This window comes from Pan paniscus, chromosome 16 (assembly GCF_029289425.2).
Source record: "Pan paniscus chromosome 16, NHGRI_mPanPan1-v2.0_pri, whole genome shotgun sequence".
NCBI classification, from domain to species: Eukaryota; Metazoa; Chordata; class Mammalia; order Primates; family Hominidae; genus Pan; species Pan paniscus.
The window spans coordinates 81,977,266-81,993,461 of NC_073265.2; the positions used below are offsets into that span (position 1 = coordinate 81,977,266).

The following is a 16,196-nucleotide window of genomic DNA, read 5'->3' on the forward strand; positions in this document are numbered from 1 at the left end:
GGCTGGAAGCAGGAAAAGAGAAAGGCTGGAGCCAGCTATTTCAAGGCATTTGGTCTCCTCCAAGCCTGGCTCTCAGGGACTGGGGGTGGGGCTGTGAGGAGGGGAGGTATTGGGCAAAGTGTACAAAGTTTCAGACAGAAGAAATAAGTTCTAGAGGTCTGTACAGCATAACTACAGTTAATAATACTGTATTGTGTACTTGAAATTGCTAAGAAAGTAGATCTTATATGTTCTTAACACAAAAAATGGTAAGTGTGGGCCGGGCGTGATGGCTCACGCTTGTAATCCCAGCACTTTGGGAAGCCAAGGCAGGCAGATCATCTGAGGTCAGGGGGTCAGGAGTTGATCAACCTGGCCAACATGGTGAAACCCCATCTCTACTAAAAATACAAAAATTAGCCGGGCGTGATGGCAGGCGCCTGTAACTCCAACTACTTGGGATGCTGAGGCAGGAGAATTGCTTGAACCCAGGAGGAGGAGGTTGTAGTGAGCCGAGATCAGGCCACTGCACTGTCCAGCCTGGGTGACAGAGGGAGACTCCATCTCAAAAAGAAAAAGTAAGTGTATGAGGTGATGGATATGTTAGTTAGCTTCATTTAATTATTTCACAATGTATACAGATATCAAAACATCATGTTACGCATAGTATATATACACAATTTGTTTGTCTATTATGTCTTAATAAAGCTGGTGGGAGGTTGGGCACTTGGCAAAAAAAAAAAAAAAAAAGCAAAGATTAATGCATCTCTACTGTCTCCTAAGCTATACTCCATGAGCATGGGGACTATATATATCTAGCTTGGCCAAAGCCTGAAATATAATATTACTCAAAATATTTTTGTTGAATGAATAAGAAAAAAATAACTTAGATATATTGCTATCCTCATCCAGAGCCACCTTAGATTTCATGAAAGAAACTGGGTTTGGGTTTGTTGAGGTTTGCTTTTAGTACAAGCCAAATTTTGGATTTTTATAAAGTTAAATCTGTCGACTTTTTTTTTTTGTAATTTCTTCTTTTTCTTCTAAATTTAAAAAGTCCCTCCCATACACTCCTCAGCCCTCATCAAAGATTTGATGAATATCCTCTTCCCTGTTCTTACCAGTTTCTTTCTTTAACTATTCAACTGTTTTGGCCAGGCTGGCTGGGTGCAGTAGCTCCTCCCTGTAATCCCAGCACTTTGGGAGGCCGAGGTGGGCAGATCACCTGAAGCCGAGAGTTTGAGATTAGCCTGGTCAACATGGCAAAACCCTGTCTCTACTAAAAATACAAAAATTACCTGGGTGTAATGGCAGGTGCCTGTAATCCCAGCTATTTGGAGGCTGAGGCACGAGAATCACTTGAACCCAGGAGGCGGAGTTTGCAGTGATGCACAATCACGCCACTGCACTCCAGCCTGGGCAATGAAGGGAGACTCAGTCTCAAAAAAAAAACAAACAAACAAACAAAAATTAACTGTTTCATTCTGTCTTTCTCAGAGGGTGGTGCAGGTACTCCTGGTACTCGTCATGATAATGTAAGATTATCTTAGGAATTCTATTGATAAATATTCTTGTGTTAATGGTAGTGTAGGGTTTTTTTAAATAACTTTGTAATCAAGACATGAAACCTGATTTCACAGAGGATATTGCTTAGGGTAAGGGTAAGTTTTTAAAGATGGGTCTGTTTTAAAATTTAAGTGGATAATAGTGTGTGCAGTTGATAAATATGAAAAACTGGTGATAGGGATCTGAAAATTACTAAAGTTTGGGAAACATTTGTTAAATCTGTGATGTTTTTTCTGTCTAGAGTAAGGTAACACTCAACTGTTTTTCTCCCAACTCAACCACCAGATCATTAACCAACTCTTCCAAACTATTTATAGAATTACTCTGCTTGACTTAATGTCTGGCCTAGCAGGTCTCCCCTCTCCCCAAGGAGGGCTGATTTTGAGGGTTAGGGTCCAGCTGGTGGCATGTGAGCAGACAGTGACCCACGGGCCATAGCACATCCAGCAATGCCCTTGGGACCCAACCCAGGTGAATGTGGGTTACAGGACAGGAGCTGACCTGACATTCCCGGACCCCAACATGGAAGTACAAGAACACTGTTATCCCAAGGAGATATTTCCAAGGGGAAATGGGGAGGGACAAAAATAAATATTAGGCATCAAATTAAAATGAGAAGACCCAATGTTACTCTTTGCAATTGAGAACTAGATTTGTAGTGATGAAATCTGGAACCTTAAGGCAGAACTAAAGTGAGACACTGGGTAGGTCATAATACCCTTTCTGTTGTCTAATTATCTGCCTATGAAATGGGTAAATATAGCCTGTTGCCAAATAATGTTGAAAAGACAATTTATCTGGAAAAGACATGTACATATAAGCATGCACACACATGTGTGTGCACATACAATGTGATATATACAAGTATGCGAATCCTAAGGAAATCAGATACAAAATCCAGACTTAAAACCAGTGTGTGGATAGGCAATAACTCCCCCTGCAGTGTTCTCATTTAATGACAAGGTTCCTTTCAATACACAGCTTCCCCAGTGATTTTAATTATTTATTTGGAGTCTGCCAACACCTTGACTGAAAGGCTAAATGGAACTTTAAAAACTGAGAAAAGCACCCAGTACCTCCCCACACCGCATACCCCATCATTTTTTAATTAATAAAAATAATGTATCTCACATACAACTTTTCTAAAACATGCAGGGCAAAAAGTCGGGGGTACTCGAGGCACATGTATTTATCCATCCACCAACCCAATGTGTCGGTGAAGCGGGATGAAACCGTGTGGCCAGACAGAATGGGATTTGGCAGAACCGAATAGAGTGTAGGGCTGGAAAGGGCCTTAGAGTGCTTTTACTTCAAAAGCCTATCCTACAGAGGAAGAAACAAGGGATCTCATGACTCACATACACCCTTCTCACTTCCCAGTAGAGTGACACCACTTAATACTATTTCTTTTGCCACCAAAGAGCAAATTGTGATCACATTTGAATGGAGGCACTGTTGAGTTAACCTTGCTGCCTCTGTTGAATTTCTGGTGTCTCAAAGTTGGAGAGAATGCAATGGACAACAGCTCACTACATGTGAGTAAAAGCAAGAGAAGACAGCCAGCAGGTGCTGAGTCATGCTAGAGCAGATGCTGAGTCATGTTGAATTATGCTATCCTGTGGGATTCACCAGGGGAGACTAATCCCCAGGGAGTTTATTTGCTGTCTTAAATGAGGGTCTCAAGTGAGAACCTGGGTACTTACTAATTGGAACAATATTCAAGTGGGGAGAGGGGCAGGGGAGGATCCAGGAGGTCCACACCCTATAAAATGTTTGGGCTGTGTCTGGGGCCAGGACTTTGCCCATTCTGCAGAGTCCAGAATGAGGTCTCTTCCACCCTCTGTAGTTTTCCAGGTGGGCTATGGGATCTCCTGGCAATTGAAGAGGGCTTTGCAAAGATGAGCTGGGTTTATAAATAATGCATTTCCTTTGTCTTGCAGGAATTCGGGAGGCAGAGGTACAATCAGATCAGCTGTGAACAGCTTACATAGCAAATCTAATAGGTTTGTAAATTAGATTTTGTGTTCATTTGTTTTTGCTGTAAGGCAGCTATTAATCTGCTTCTCTTCTTTGCTGGATGGTGCCCTTCTTACTTAGCAAATAGATCTGTTTTGTTTCACTTTGGCTTTGCATTTCCCTAATCACTTTTGGGGGGAGCTGTCAATGGAAGATCACATGAAATGGCCCAAGGTCTAGAGGCTGCAGAGATGGAAAATGCAGATGGGTAAGAGTCACTTTCTGGAAAACAGCCCACCCACTTTGTAATGCCTGGGACACCAATGAGCTTACTCAAACTTGCATGTTTGCTGAGCAACGGAGACCCTGAAGGGAACCAGCATTTTCACTCAATTTCATTGTGGTAAATGGCTCGTCCAGGAGGTTAAGATGGAAAATAAAGCATTCGGGAAGTTTGCTGAGACCTCTTAAAATATTTAGGGCGTCAACACAGTAATGTTAACCCTGATTATTGAACGTACGCTCCAAATTCTGAAAGAGTGTTTCTACTTCATGTAATGGTGCAGAACAGTCATTGCCAGGGGACAGCTTGATGCAGGACAGCCCGCAAACCCAGGCTTGCCCCTGGCTGTGGCTGCACCATGCTTCTGAGTCCCCATTCTCCATCAATGACAAGTGCCCCATAGCTATGGCCTGTAGTCTTATAAGCTTGAGCTTAAGGAGCGGTGGAAGGAAGTGCTAAGTTATATGATGTAAACAAAGGCTACTACTCAAAATCAGGGCCTTGTTTTTCTTTCTAAATATCCTATTTTGGTCATTGTGGGAATAAGAGGTCCATATGATGCAGAGGATGGTCTATTATTTGCCCTTCCATATTTTTTTAGATCTCTTTTCTGTATGAGACCTGTGAAGTACATCTGTCCCTGACCCTGCATGACTGACTCGAGAAACTGTTCCCTCTGTCCCTGACATCATTGCTTCTAGCTCTCTAATGACCTCTTAGCCACCTTGGAGCTATGCATGAAGCCCGTGTTATGCCAGGTGAAATGTGAATATGGCAGAAAGAAAGAAGGCCATGTGCTCCTAAGTCTCTCTCTGTTCTATTATGAAATGATGCCCCATTTTGGAGAAAGAAGATCCTGCCCCTGAAGCCCAAGTCCTCGTGGTAGCTTGAGGGGCCACAGTCTCATATGAATCAAGTATGAGAAGTGGAAAAAAACAGTCCTGGGAGCCAGGCAGCCCTGGCCTCAGCCCCAGTGTTTGTTAGCCAGGGCCTTAGGCAAGTGATTTTACCCCTCTGAGCCTTGGCTTCCCCGTTTAATTAGAATAATACTGCAGTGTCTTCTATGAGGAGTGTTTAAGGATTAGAACCACCAAATGTAAGAATCTATATAACCCAACACCTGATATGTTAAAGGTACTTATTTGATGCTTGTTACTACCACTGTGGATATATCTGTGGCATGAAAAGAAGGTCACTGGGAGTGAAGTTCAGGAGTCGGGAGGTGAAGCAACTTAAGCCTGAAATGTACCTCTAGTGTCATTTTGGAAATGGGGGAGGGGACTGGAAACAGGAGGACACATTCATTGAAAAGGAATATCTCAACTCACCAATCCAACGTGTTTGTGCAGCACACAGCGTGTAAAACCTGTGAACCGAGGTGGACCCTGGAGTTTTCTAATCCATCCCCTTTATTTTACAGATAAGAAGGCAGAGTCTAGAAATCTGAAGTGACTTTTCCAAGTCCCCCAGGTAGACTGCAACTGAGCCAGGGTTAAAATCCCTTAAGACCATGATGGGCTATGCAGGATGCCATCCAAATTCACCCTGGAAAGTGGAGAGAGAAATGGAATTTCACCATTACCCACACCAGCATTTATCTCTCTCCCTTTCCAACCTTTGCCATCTTGTGTCCAGGAGAAGCCTGGAAACCTTTCCTGGAGGTTTCCGAGCATGTCCCCTCTCCAGGCATCCACGGTAGAATTCCTCTGCAGCTCCTTCTTTCCTGAGCCTAGTGCCATCCAGTGTGCCCCAGTCTCTGAGAAGCATCACCCTAGACTGAACCCACCTTAAGCCATGAGACACCAGAGCCCAGTCACTGATTTCTGATGAGTACATCAGCTAGCCTCTTAGTGCGATAACTCCTCATCACCAACATTAAAGCATTTCTGTTGTGCGTGCCTACTGAGGTAGGCTTCAACAAAGCTGCGGTGAAGCCGCTAATTCTGTGTCCCTGAGGTCAGTGCCCCTGCCTGTGTTCTGCATAGAAGTTGGTGGTATCAAAAGGATGCAGCAATGCCAGCTCCTGCTAGAGCCTCATGAGGTGGCAGCCAGTGGGGCATGCCAGAAACATCGGTGCTCCTTTGAAAATTCCAGAACCTCACGAGATGGGTATCTGTCTCTTCTACACCTTGTTTCTATAAATGGGCAATCTGTGGCTCAGAGAAGTAAAGCGATCGACCCACAGTCACACAGCTTATGAAATCTTTCCACTGTACCCTCTGCGTCTTGCATGAAAACAGTAAAAATTCCAAAGGGTTAGGTCTTGTGTACCCTCTCGGAAGCTCCCTTAAGCCTGCATGCTAGGAAGAGTTCCTCTGCCTTACTCAAAACTCGTCAATTCTCTATCCTCTGCGAAGTTACAGATATTTGAATTCAAGAGAAGTGATATCAGCCAGAAGGAGTCAGAAATATTGAGGAATGGAGGTGGGTGCATGAAGGGAATGTGTGAGACAACATGCACCCCTAAACGAAGTCCTTCTCTACCTGCAAAAGTCAAACTAGGGCCAAGCGTGGTGGCTCATGCCTGTAATCTCAGCACTTTGGGAGACCGAGGCAGGCAAATCTCCTGAGGTCAGGAGTTCAAGACCAGCCTGGACAACGGGCGAAACCCCATCTCTACTAAAATACAAAAATTAGCCGGGTGTGGTGGCATTCGCCTGTAATCCCAGCTACTCAGGAGGCTGAGGCAGGAGAATTGCTTGAGCCTGGGTGGTGGAGGTTGCAGTGAGCTGAGATCACGCCACTGCACCCCAGCCTGGGTGACAGAGCCCGCCTCTGTCTCCAAAAAAAAAAAGAAAACAGTCAAAGTGGAGCGTCAGGTTTAGAACTCACTAACAGGATTTCATCTTTTTTAACTTGGCTGTTTCAAGATAAATGGAGAGGACACAGATGTTTGGTTTGAACTCTTTGAAGCTTCAGAATGTGTCATCACAAATCCACTTATTCTAACTGGGAGAATCTGCTGTCAGCACAGACAAAAAGAACTTTGGATGTGACCCACATATATCTGTGTGCATCCGGCAACAAGGCGGCTAACTCTTACACTGCCTTTAAAGATAGAATTGTAACCTAGTTTATAGAAACCTACTAGCATAGATTTCAAGCCTCTGAATTCAAGCCAGTCCTATAATACCTGGTGTTCCTGAGTCAGATGGAAAGGGGGTGTTTACCCAGAATCGTGATCCACCCAGGGAGTATAAACCAGCCAGTTCTTTCATTCACTCGAGGCTCCCCCAGGATCGATTTCAACCTAAATTCAACAATACTTATTTATTGAGCACCCGCTATGTTAGACCATTAGGGAATATAAAATGAATGTGGGAGATCCCTTGCGTACAGTCTCCTATGAGGGACAGACACAGCACAGATGACTGTGTAACAAGGTCCATGTTTCAAGGAGCATATCTCAGAATTACCCTCAAGAGAGTGATGGGGCTGCCAGGGAGGAAGGTGAAGCCACAGGCTACAATTACATTGTCCTGGTATGAGTTCTTGTTTTCTCTTTTAAGTTTGTAAGCCCATCATTTGATACTTTGTTGCTCATATACCTGCTCCTTATAGAGTTTCTTATCAATAGCTTGAATAAGAAATATTACTCTTCTGACAGTGACTGCCAGGTTTTACCAGGAAAAAAAAATCACTAGGGGCAGGGGAAGAAAAATAAGTTTATCACCCTACTTCCTGTCTCCAAGAATGTATGTAGGTTATACCTTAGGGACAGAGTTTCTGCATTACTGGAAGATAAATAGACTTCCTTCTCTTCTCAGGTAATAACTGCAATTTTGCTCTTCTGGAGAAGTTTACATTCAAGCCCGTGCGAAAACAAAACTATTAGACTTGTCGTCGGCTTGCTAACACATCGTGTCTACCCTCTTTCTTTTTTTTTTCCTTCCAGAGCTGAAGTTGTAATAAACGGCTCCTCATCACCAGCTGTTGTTGACAGAAGTAATGAAAGCATCAAGCACAACATCCAGCCAGCCTCGTCCAAATGGAGACATAACCAGACGCTCTCTCTGAGGATCAGGTACTGGTAATTACCTACAGGACAAGAGGTAGACTTGGTCTTGAGCATACACGGGCAAATTGCCGCTCTTCGTCATCTAAAGAAGTCAGGATAGAAATAAAATGTTTACCTCCCACTGAGGCAGGTTTCATCTGTAAGTGATCAATCGGAAATAAAAACCCGAGACAAGCCCAGCGGCCCAGCCTGTGTCCGTGGCGACTGGGGCCAGGCGGTGGCAGGAACACCCGCTGAGGTTCTGGGCTTAGAAGCAGCAAACCTTGAGTCTCGGGTCAGCAGCAGAGGGAATCTGGGCAGTGGAGGCTACAGGTGGCTGCTTCTTCCCAGGCATAAAGAGTCCTTACTTGTTGGGGTCTGCCTGGGAGTCACATCCCCTTTCAGTGACAGTCCTCCAGTTTGTTCCTGGAGAGCTGCTCCCTCCCTCAGGCCTTGGGCTTGTATAGGCTGCTCCTCCCTAACAACGTGAAAATGAAAACCTAGAGCCACAGGGGCATCCGGAGAACCCAGGAACTGACATGACACCCGACCAGAAAGCAGAGGTCTGTTTAGCCAGAGAGCAGCTCTCGTCCTGATCTGTGCAGAGTGATGTTTTCAGAGCACTGCAGCCATCATCGGGTAGTGGCAATGGGGAACTGTAGAGAAGGAATTACAACTTCGGCATTTTGGACACTTAGCTTAGATATAGCCATGATTGACCCAGCAAATATTTGTAAGTATAATCCAATTATTCAGTTCCAGGCATCGTGCTGGGGCCCCGGGAGTGCTAGCATGAATCAGACATGCTAGCTGGGGACATGAATATAAGCAAAGACAAGACAGCGTGGTATGACATACACATGAGGTGGTGCTGCATCTTACACATAGATGGAAATAAACAGGCCAAACTGAGCAAAGAGTCATTCATTTTGTAAGAGGACTAAGAAGACTGGCCAGGAAAGGCTGGCCAGGAGCAGTGGGTTTTGAAGGATAATTAGGAGTTCACCAAGCTGCTTCCCACATGCACAGAGTCTGTGATCTGGTGCTTGTGGACAGTGCTGCAGGAGCAGGAAGCAGGAGGCAAGGAATAAGGGGGTAAGGTTGGGACGATAGGCAGAACCAGACGGGGAATGATTGATGACCATCCCAGGCCATACCATGGGGAGAGAGGAGAGCAGCCATCAGCAATGTCACCACACAGAGCAGGGAGTTGCCCCCTCCACAAGGCTCACTGTCAAAATGGAAATGCCTCTGCACCCTAGTTCTTGAAGCTTAGTTTTGGGACCTGTGCAGGGCTGGGGAATTGAAAGGCATGAGCTCTGGGGACCTAGCAGCTGAGAAACCATCTGAATTAGCTGACTCCCTGCCACCCTGCACTCCTTACTTACCGCCTCTTCAGAGGCCTCCTGGTGGCCCTCCATCCCCCTCACGAAGCCCTAACAACCGCCCCCTTTGATCAGGGACACCGTGGAGTTGGCAACCCCAACTGCATTAGTTCCCTAGGGCTGCTGTAACAAATTACCAACAACGTGGCAGTGGCCTAAAACAACAGAAATTTATTCTTGCACCGCTCTGGATGCCACAATTCTGAGCACCCCCTTGCAGGCTCCAAGGGAGAACCCATCCTCTCGCCGCTTCCAGCCTCTGGTGGCCGCAGAACTCCAACCCCTGCCTCCATCTTCACGTGGCCCTCTCCTCTGTGCTTCTATCTTCTTCTCTTCTGTCTCCTATAAGGACACCTGTCATTGTATTTAGGGCCCACCCGGGTAATCCAGGATCTAATCTCCAGATCCTTAAGTTAATTACATCCGCAAAGATGCTCTTTTGAAATGTGGTCACATTCACAGGTTCCAGGGGTTAGGAGGTGGGCATATATTTTAGAGGGGGTCACCATTCTCCCCACTATACCACCGTGAATGAAATCCTCCTGCCAGTATGAGCTACCCATGGTCCCCAATGTCCCTTTCTCCAACCATTGGATAGAGAAATAGCTCCCCCACCCCTTGTGAAGACGAGACTGTGTCCTTCATAAAGACCCTGCAAACACAGTCCCTTCAGCAGCAACAATGTACCTTTACCCAGAGGGAAAAAGAATTTCCTCCAGCTTCAATTAATCACCAAGATTATCCATAATAAAAGATTCTGCAAGTGATTTGGAATGATGTTTAATAATTGATGGTAATTTCTCATAATTAGTTAGAAATTAATTCACTCACAGAGGTGTTTATTTATGGGCTTTCTAGGGGCTCTCTTTGTTTTTAAATGCTTTGGGGTAAGTAATTGCAAAGGTTTCAGCAATTTCCCAACTATATTAGTTTGTCAAGTCATATAATCCTTGGTAAAGTACAGTAAATAAAAACAGTGCCTCTGTTTTCCATCAACAGATACGAATTATTCTACAAGGGTGGTTTCCCCTACATGATAGCAAGAGAGGCAGGTCATCAATAAGGAAAGACAATGGATGAGAAGCGCCGAGCTTACCAAGTGTTCTAGCTGCCCCCTGGCTGCCCCGGAGGCTCTTGAACCTGGACACACGTTAAAGTCACCCGGGGAGCTTTTGAGAGCAATGCTGAGAACTGGGCCACTCTCAGAATCAAGATTTCTCACATGTCAGCCTGGAAATTTGAAATACTTAAAGGTTCCCCAAGTGACTGAATGTGCAGCCTACTGGAACGTACCATAGGTTGTGAACATCTCAAATCCAGCAGGCTTTTAGGCCTCAGTGTTACTATCTGCGAGATGGGACAGCCATCCTGCAGCGTCTAACATTTGCAAAGTGCATGAAAATTCTGCACCTCCAGGACTCTGAAAACAAAGAACAGCATCTTTGTATCTGTTCTAGATAGGAATTTGCAGCAGAATATGAAATTAATTTCAGCTTATCTAGGTACTCAATTCCTTTCTCTTTATGACTGGAATCATTTCTTAAAATCTCGGGTGATTTAAACAGTTCTTTAAGTAAAACTCCCAGCTAGGATTTTCAGGTTCCTTGGCAGAAGGCTGTGTGTTTCAGGTAAAGCTTTTCTGGCAAGGCTAAGAGGACACCCATCCCTTTCCTGACCCCACTCCATCCTTTCTTTGTGCTTTGCTAGATGATTCGATTCGAGAACTTTCTCTAAATCAAAGCTACCCCAGAGCCTAGAGAGCTGTGCTTCGTTCTGAAACAATGCAAAGGAGCCCTTCTCCGTGGAACTGGGAGGGGTCCATGTTTACAATCCCCCCATAAACACTAGAGAGCAACTAGAGGGGGCAGCAAGGGGACGTGCTCCAGCTTGCAGGATGGCAGGCCATCCTCTCAGTGTCTCAAAGGCAGAAAGTGTCCATACACGTCACAGTATCCATCCCCCCAGAAAGCCCCTTTGCAATGTGCCCAGAGAAACCTTCCATGGAAGAAAATGGGCCGGTAAGGAGTGAGAGGCGCCTGTCATCTGGCTTTCTGCTCCTAGACAAATTTATTATCCTTTTTTCAAAATCTAGGAAGTGTGGGAGTAGCAGAGAAACTTAGATTTTATACCTAGCCATTCATTTTCATCCCTGTCAGAGGATGGCCCTAAATCCCCCTAAGACAGTGAGGGTAATGTAAGCTCACCAAATGTCTGGGTGTGCCCCAGACTGTGGGGCTTTCAGGGACATGGGGCTTTCAGTGCCCGAGCCAGGCAGTCCTGGGGAAACTGGGGTAGTGGGCCACCCTTCCTTCTGGGGCCCGCTGTGAGGAGCTCACTCCAGCCCTAATGGAGTGATTCCACAGGGCAGTTTTCACCTAGCAAAGGAAGAGGGTGTAACCCTGGCAACCCCCATATTGGCCACCACCATAGTTGCTTCTGGGCCACTTCTGGCCATCCCTGCCTGGAACCTGTTCTCGAGGGCATCTGAACTCTCATCATACTCTGCGTGTTTGCTGGGCTGCAGCCACCGTGCAGGGCAACCCTGGATAGGAAAAGCTGGGCTGGCAAAGGGCAGCTGGCACCCTGGAGAATTTCCTCACGCATGTTTGGTTTTCACAGGAAGCAAATTTTAAAGTTCTTGGATGCTGAAAAGGACATTTCTGTCCTAAAGGGAACCCTGAAGCCTGGAGATATTATTCATTACATCTTCGATCGAGACAGCACCATGAATGTGTCCCAGAACCTCTACGAGCTCCTCCCCAGGACTTCGCCACTGAAGAATAAGCACTTTGGGACTTGTGCCATTGTGGGCAACTCAGGGGTCTTGCTGAACAGCGGCTGTGGGCAGGAGATTGACGCCCACAGCTTCGTCATCAGGTAACACGCCCCAGCAGGCACTCTGGGGCCAGAGCGGCGGGCAGGCTGTGTTTCAGTGGAGCATTGCCAGCTGTCCCAAGAGATTGAAACAAGAGGCCCTGGTGGAGTTAGCCCCTGCTCTCAACCATGACTGCTCATCAGAATCACTTGGGGAGCTTCGCCTCCAATGTCCAGAATGTACCTCAAACCAATTAAATCAATGGAGGAGAGGGGAAGAGAGGCGTGGCAGGGGTGCAGGCAACCCAGGGAGCCCAGGTCATTCTGATTTACAGCCAAGGTTGAGAATCACTGATCCACAGCAAAGATGGGCAGATGCTGGCCTGCAGCCTAAAGTTTGGTTGGAACACAGCCATGCCACCCGTTTTCATATCATTGATGGCTGTTGTCTCACTACAAGGAGAGTGGAGTCACTGGGCACGGTTAAGTCATTGGGTGAAATTGCAGAGTCACAACAGAGAGATCATATCACCTGCAAAGCCAAAAATGTCATTATCTGGCGCTTTATAGAAAAAGTTTGCTGATCCCCTGAGGTAGAGCCTGGTACAAAAGGTTGGTAAGAAAATCTCCTGGGCTGGCCAGTTGTTGGTTCAAGTTTGCAAAACTCTTGTAAGTATCTTGGGAGGGGGTGCCCTACTAGTGACTTTATTACCCTGTTCTCAAAATCTGGAAAGTGCGAGAGTAACAGGGAAACTTGAATTTTGTACCTGACTATAATTTTCTCTAAAATATCAGCTCTCATTTTCCAGTTGCCTGGGACATTTGCACACAAGGTTGCCCATGGCCCTGCCACCTGACCCCCAACCCACTACAGTCATGGAAACAAGGCTTTGCTGTCTCCCGGTCAAAATTAGGGCACGCGGAGCCTCGAGTTTCATTTCAGCCGGCTCCCCAGCCCTGGCAGAACTGCAAACGTTCTCATATTTCTGTGGGGACCAACTCCAGGCAAAGACAGCCTTGTCCTGGGGCTTTGGGAAGCCGCCCTATTGTAGAGTTCCCTAAACCTTGGGACATGGGAAGAAACCGTGTCTTTAATCTTGCATCCTCTGGGATTGAAACGCTACCACAGCCTGGCAGCCAGAGTTTTGTCATCCTCTGCTAGGTCTGTCTGGGCCTGGCATATCCAACAGCTCAGTCCCTGTTTTTCAAAGCCCTTTAGCCTAAAGACTGGTGGAGGGAGGGTGAGGGGAGGGGAAAGGAAGAAGGAAGAGTGGCAGGTCTGTCTGATTGGAAGCCGGAGAAGGAGTGACGGGTGGGTGTTAACGGTGAGTGTGTGGGGGCCAAGGCCTCCTCCCAAGGGGTCGGATCCTCTCCAGGAGTGCCCAGCAGTATCCAGGGGAGGGGGGGGTGGCTGTCTGACCTAATGCCACACATGTAAGCCATGCCTCTTCCATTGTCACAAGTCGTGAGTCCCCACAGTGAGCTTTACACACCCCATGAAGTCCTGACCCAGGAATTTTTAGAGGCAGATTTTGGCCACAGTTTCCTTTTGGGACCCTTTCACATAGTCAGCAGCGCACAGTCCAAAGCTGTGCCTTGGCTCTGCTACCCATTTGTCACATGACTTGGAGTGTATCTCTCTGCCTTTCTGGGCCTCAGTTTTATCATCTGTAAAACGGGCTGGGTGGACTGGCTGGCCTTGAGGTTCTTTCATTATGAATACGGTCTGTGCTCTAGCCCAGTGCTTCTCAGACTTTACCATGGACAGGAGTCACCTGGGCCTATTGACATGCAGAGTTTTTGGGGTCTAGGGTGTGGCCGGCAACTCAGCATTTCTAACAAGCACCCCAGGGGACGCCACTGCTGGTGTGTGACTGCACGTGGAGAGGTGCAGCCAGGGTGTGCTCTGCCTCACTCCTGGGAGTCGTGTCCACACCCGTCCACACATACTTGGAAAATATGGATCAAAAATGCCAAGGAGCAAGTTACTTCAAAAAGTACAGTTGTTCTTTGTCCCTTAGGCTTATGTCCATGGCTCTGAAACTCCCACGTGTCTCTGGGGTGGACCTGAGGGGTGTTTTAGGACAAGATTATGCAGCCCCACTGGGTACAGACTTACGTTTGACATCAGGGATACGATACCCAGCAGTGGCACTAGCTCCTCCACCCCACTGGGACTATTCCTCTGGGTTCTTCCCATCTAGGAGTTTATTCCGTGCCCTGCACTTGGAAATATCCTACAGGCCAAAGCCCCACACTAACAGTAAAGAGAGCATGATGTTGCAAGCATTAAATGAGACGGCATATGTGAATACGCCTGGGATGGTTTCTCCCACACAACAGGGACACTAAGTGTTAATTCCCCATGGACTCTGTCTCCACTCCACCCACCTCACCCCCAGGTGGTGAGCTCCTCCAGAGCAGAGTGGCTGTGTCCATCTCTGGGCCTCCCGTACAAGGCTGTGCCAGGCCAGAGGAGGGCCTCCATGTGGCTTTACTAGAATGGCAGACACTGTGAAGCTCCTGATGGAGGTTTCTGTCTCTGCCAATCCAAGTCTTCAATCCATTCACCCTACCTCCTCTGTGGGAGAAACACAAAGACACGCAAGACCTCACCCCCTCTCAGAAAACTCTGTGTGGGGAACACAAGCTTGTAAGTCCTGGTGGGACACATGGCACGCAAAATGCAACGATCTTGCAAAACCTAGTGCCTCCTAGGGAGTCCAAGGCAGGCTTCCGGCAGAAGCGGCATTGGAGTGTGGCTTGCCTTTGACCAGTGAAAGTGGTGAGGAGGAGGAAACAGCATGAAGAGGGGTGTGGAAGCAAGAAGGCAGATGCATGGATCCGGCAGGGCACTGCTCGAGCAAGCGTCAGCTGCACAAAGTGCTGCTGGGAATGTCTGAGGGGCTGGGCCCAGGAGAGCCCCATGATCCTGCAGTGCCAGGCTGAGGACACTGTGTCTATCTGGGATCGTGTGTGCAGAGTATAAGTTCCCAGATGTTTGGGGAACAGAACTTCATTGTGCATGCACACACACACACACACACACGCACTTCTTCCATAGGGAGAATCTGATGAACAAATGCCCTTCCATGGATAAACCACATCATCATCACTGTTATCCCTTACCATTTTTTGGCCACTTTGAACGTACCAGGTGCTATTCTATGTACTTCATGTTTATTAACTTATTTAATTCTCACAACTATTCTGTATGGAGTGCTCTGTTTTTATCCTGGCTTTGCAGTGAGGAAATTGAGGCAGAGAGAGGCAAATGCCACACAGCTAGTGAGGGCTGGAGCCAGGCAGTGGACCAGGTAGTTGGCCTCCAGAGCCTGCCCAAGCTGCCTCTCTCACCCTGCAGAGTACTCTTCAATGTGTACCTGTGGGTGTGGTGGTTTCTGGAAGGGAGTGACTCCTCTCCTGCCTGGAGCCAAGCCCACTCAGAAGTCACTTTGGGAGGCCTGGCCTACTGTTGGACAAAAGAGAGCCTAGATCAGATTGAACCCCTTCCTAATGCCTCCTTCTCAACTAAATGAAGCAATTCACATCTGGTGAGGAAAGAAGACATCTAGACAGTCCACTTAGGGCAGAGCTCCCCCAACCCAGCATCCTCACTGAGGCACAGTCATTGGAAAAGCTTGGACTTCACAGCCCATCCCTGCCTGCCTCTTCTTGTGTCTCTGCAGGTAAGGTATGGAGCCCTTACTGTGAGCCGAGTCCTATACTGAATGAGGGCTGGGGCCTGCCTGCAAGGAGCTCACAGCCCCTGTTCCCATTACCCACAGCATCTTCCAGGAGGTGGCATCCCAGACTGGCCAACATTGCAGTTGGGAGTATATTTCCTGCTTCACCCCTCGTGAGCCACCAGGGTCAGGTGCCACATCCCCTTCATTCTCTTTGCCTCTTTCACAGCCCCTCCTGCCCCATGGTTGATCCCAATCCATCTGAACTGCATGGAATCCACTTGGCCCTGCTCTCAGGACCCAGAGCTTGGCCTAGAATTGGCCCCAGGACCCTCAGGAAGGCCTTGGAAGCCTGGCTCAGCCGGGTTTCAAGGCAATAAAAGTAACTGAGACCAGAGCAGCCCCACACTGGCTGATGTGCTGCAGTGACACCTCAGTCTCTGAGGCCTGTGGCAAGGGCTCCTGAAGGTGAATTGACCCAGGGCAATCCTATCTGCTTACAATGTTTAGCCACAGTCAAAGATAGCAAG

At 47.4% G+C, this 16,196-nt stretch overlaps 1 protein-coding gene across 1 annotated transcript in view; it reads left to right on the forward strand.

Moving 5' to 3' along the window:
- Nucleotides 1-16,196, forward strand: part of ST8SIA2 (ST8 alpha-N-acetyl-neuraminide alpha-2,8-sialyltransferase 2) — a 75,302-nt gene that overhangs the window by 33,138 nt on the left and 25,968 nt on the right. The window contains exons 2-4 of the mRNA XM_003816786.6: nucleotides 3,486-3,548; nucleotides 7,680-7,808; nucleotides 11,786-12,043. Of these exons, the coding sequence (XP_003816834.1) occupies nucleotides 3,486-3,548; nucleotides 7,680-7,808; nucleotides 11,786-12,043 (450 nt within the window). The remainder of the gene's footprint in view (nucleotides 1-3,485; nucleotides 3,549-7,679; nucleotides 7,809-11,785; nucleotides 12,044-16,196) is intronic.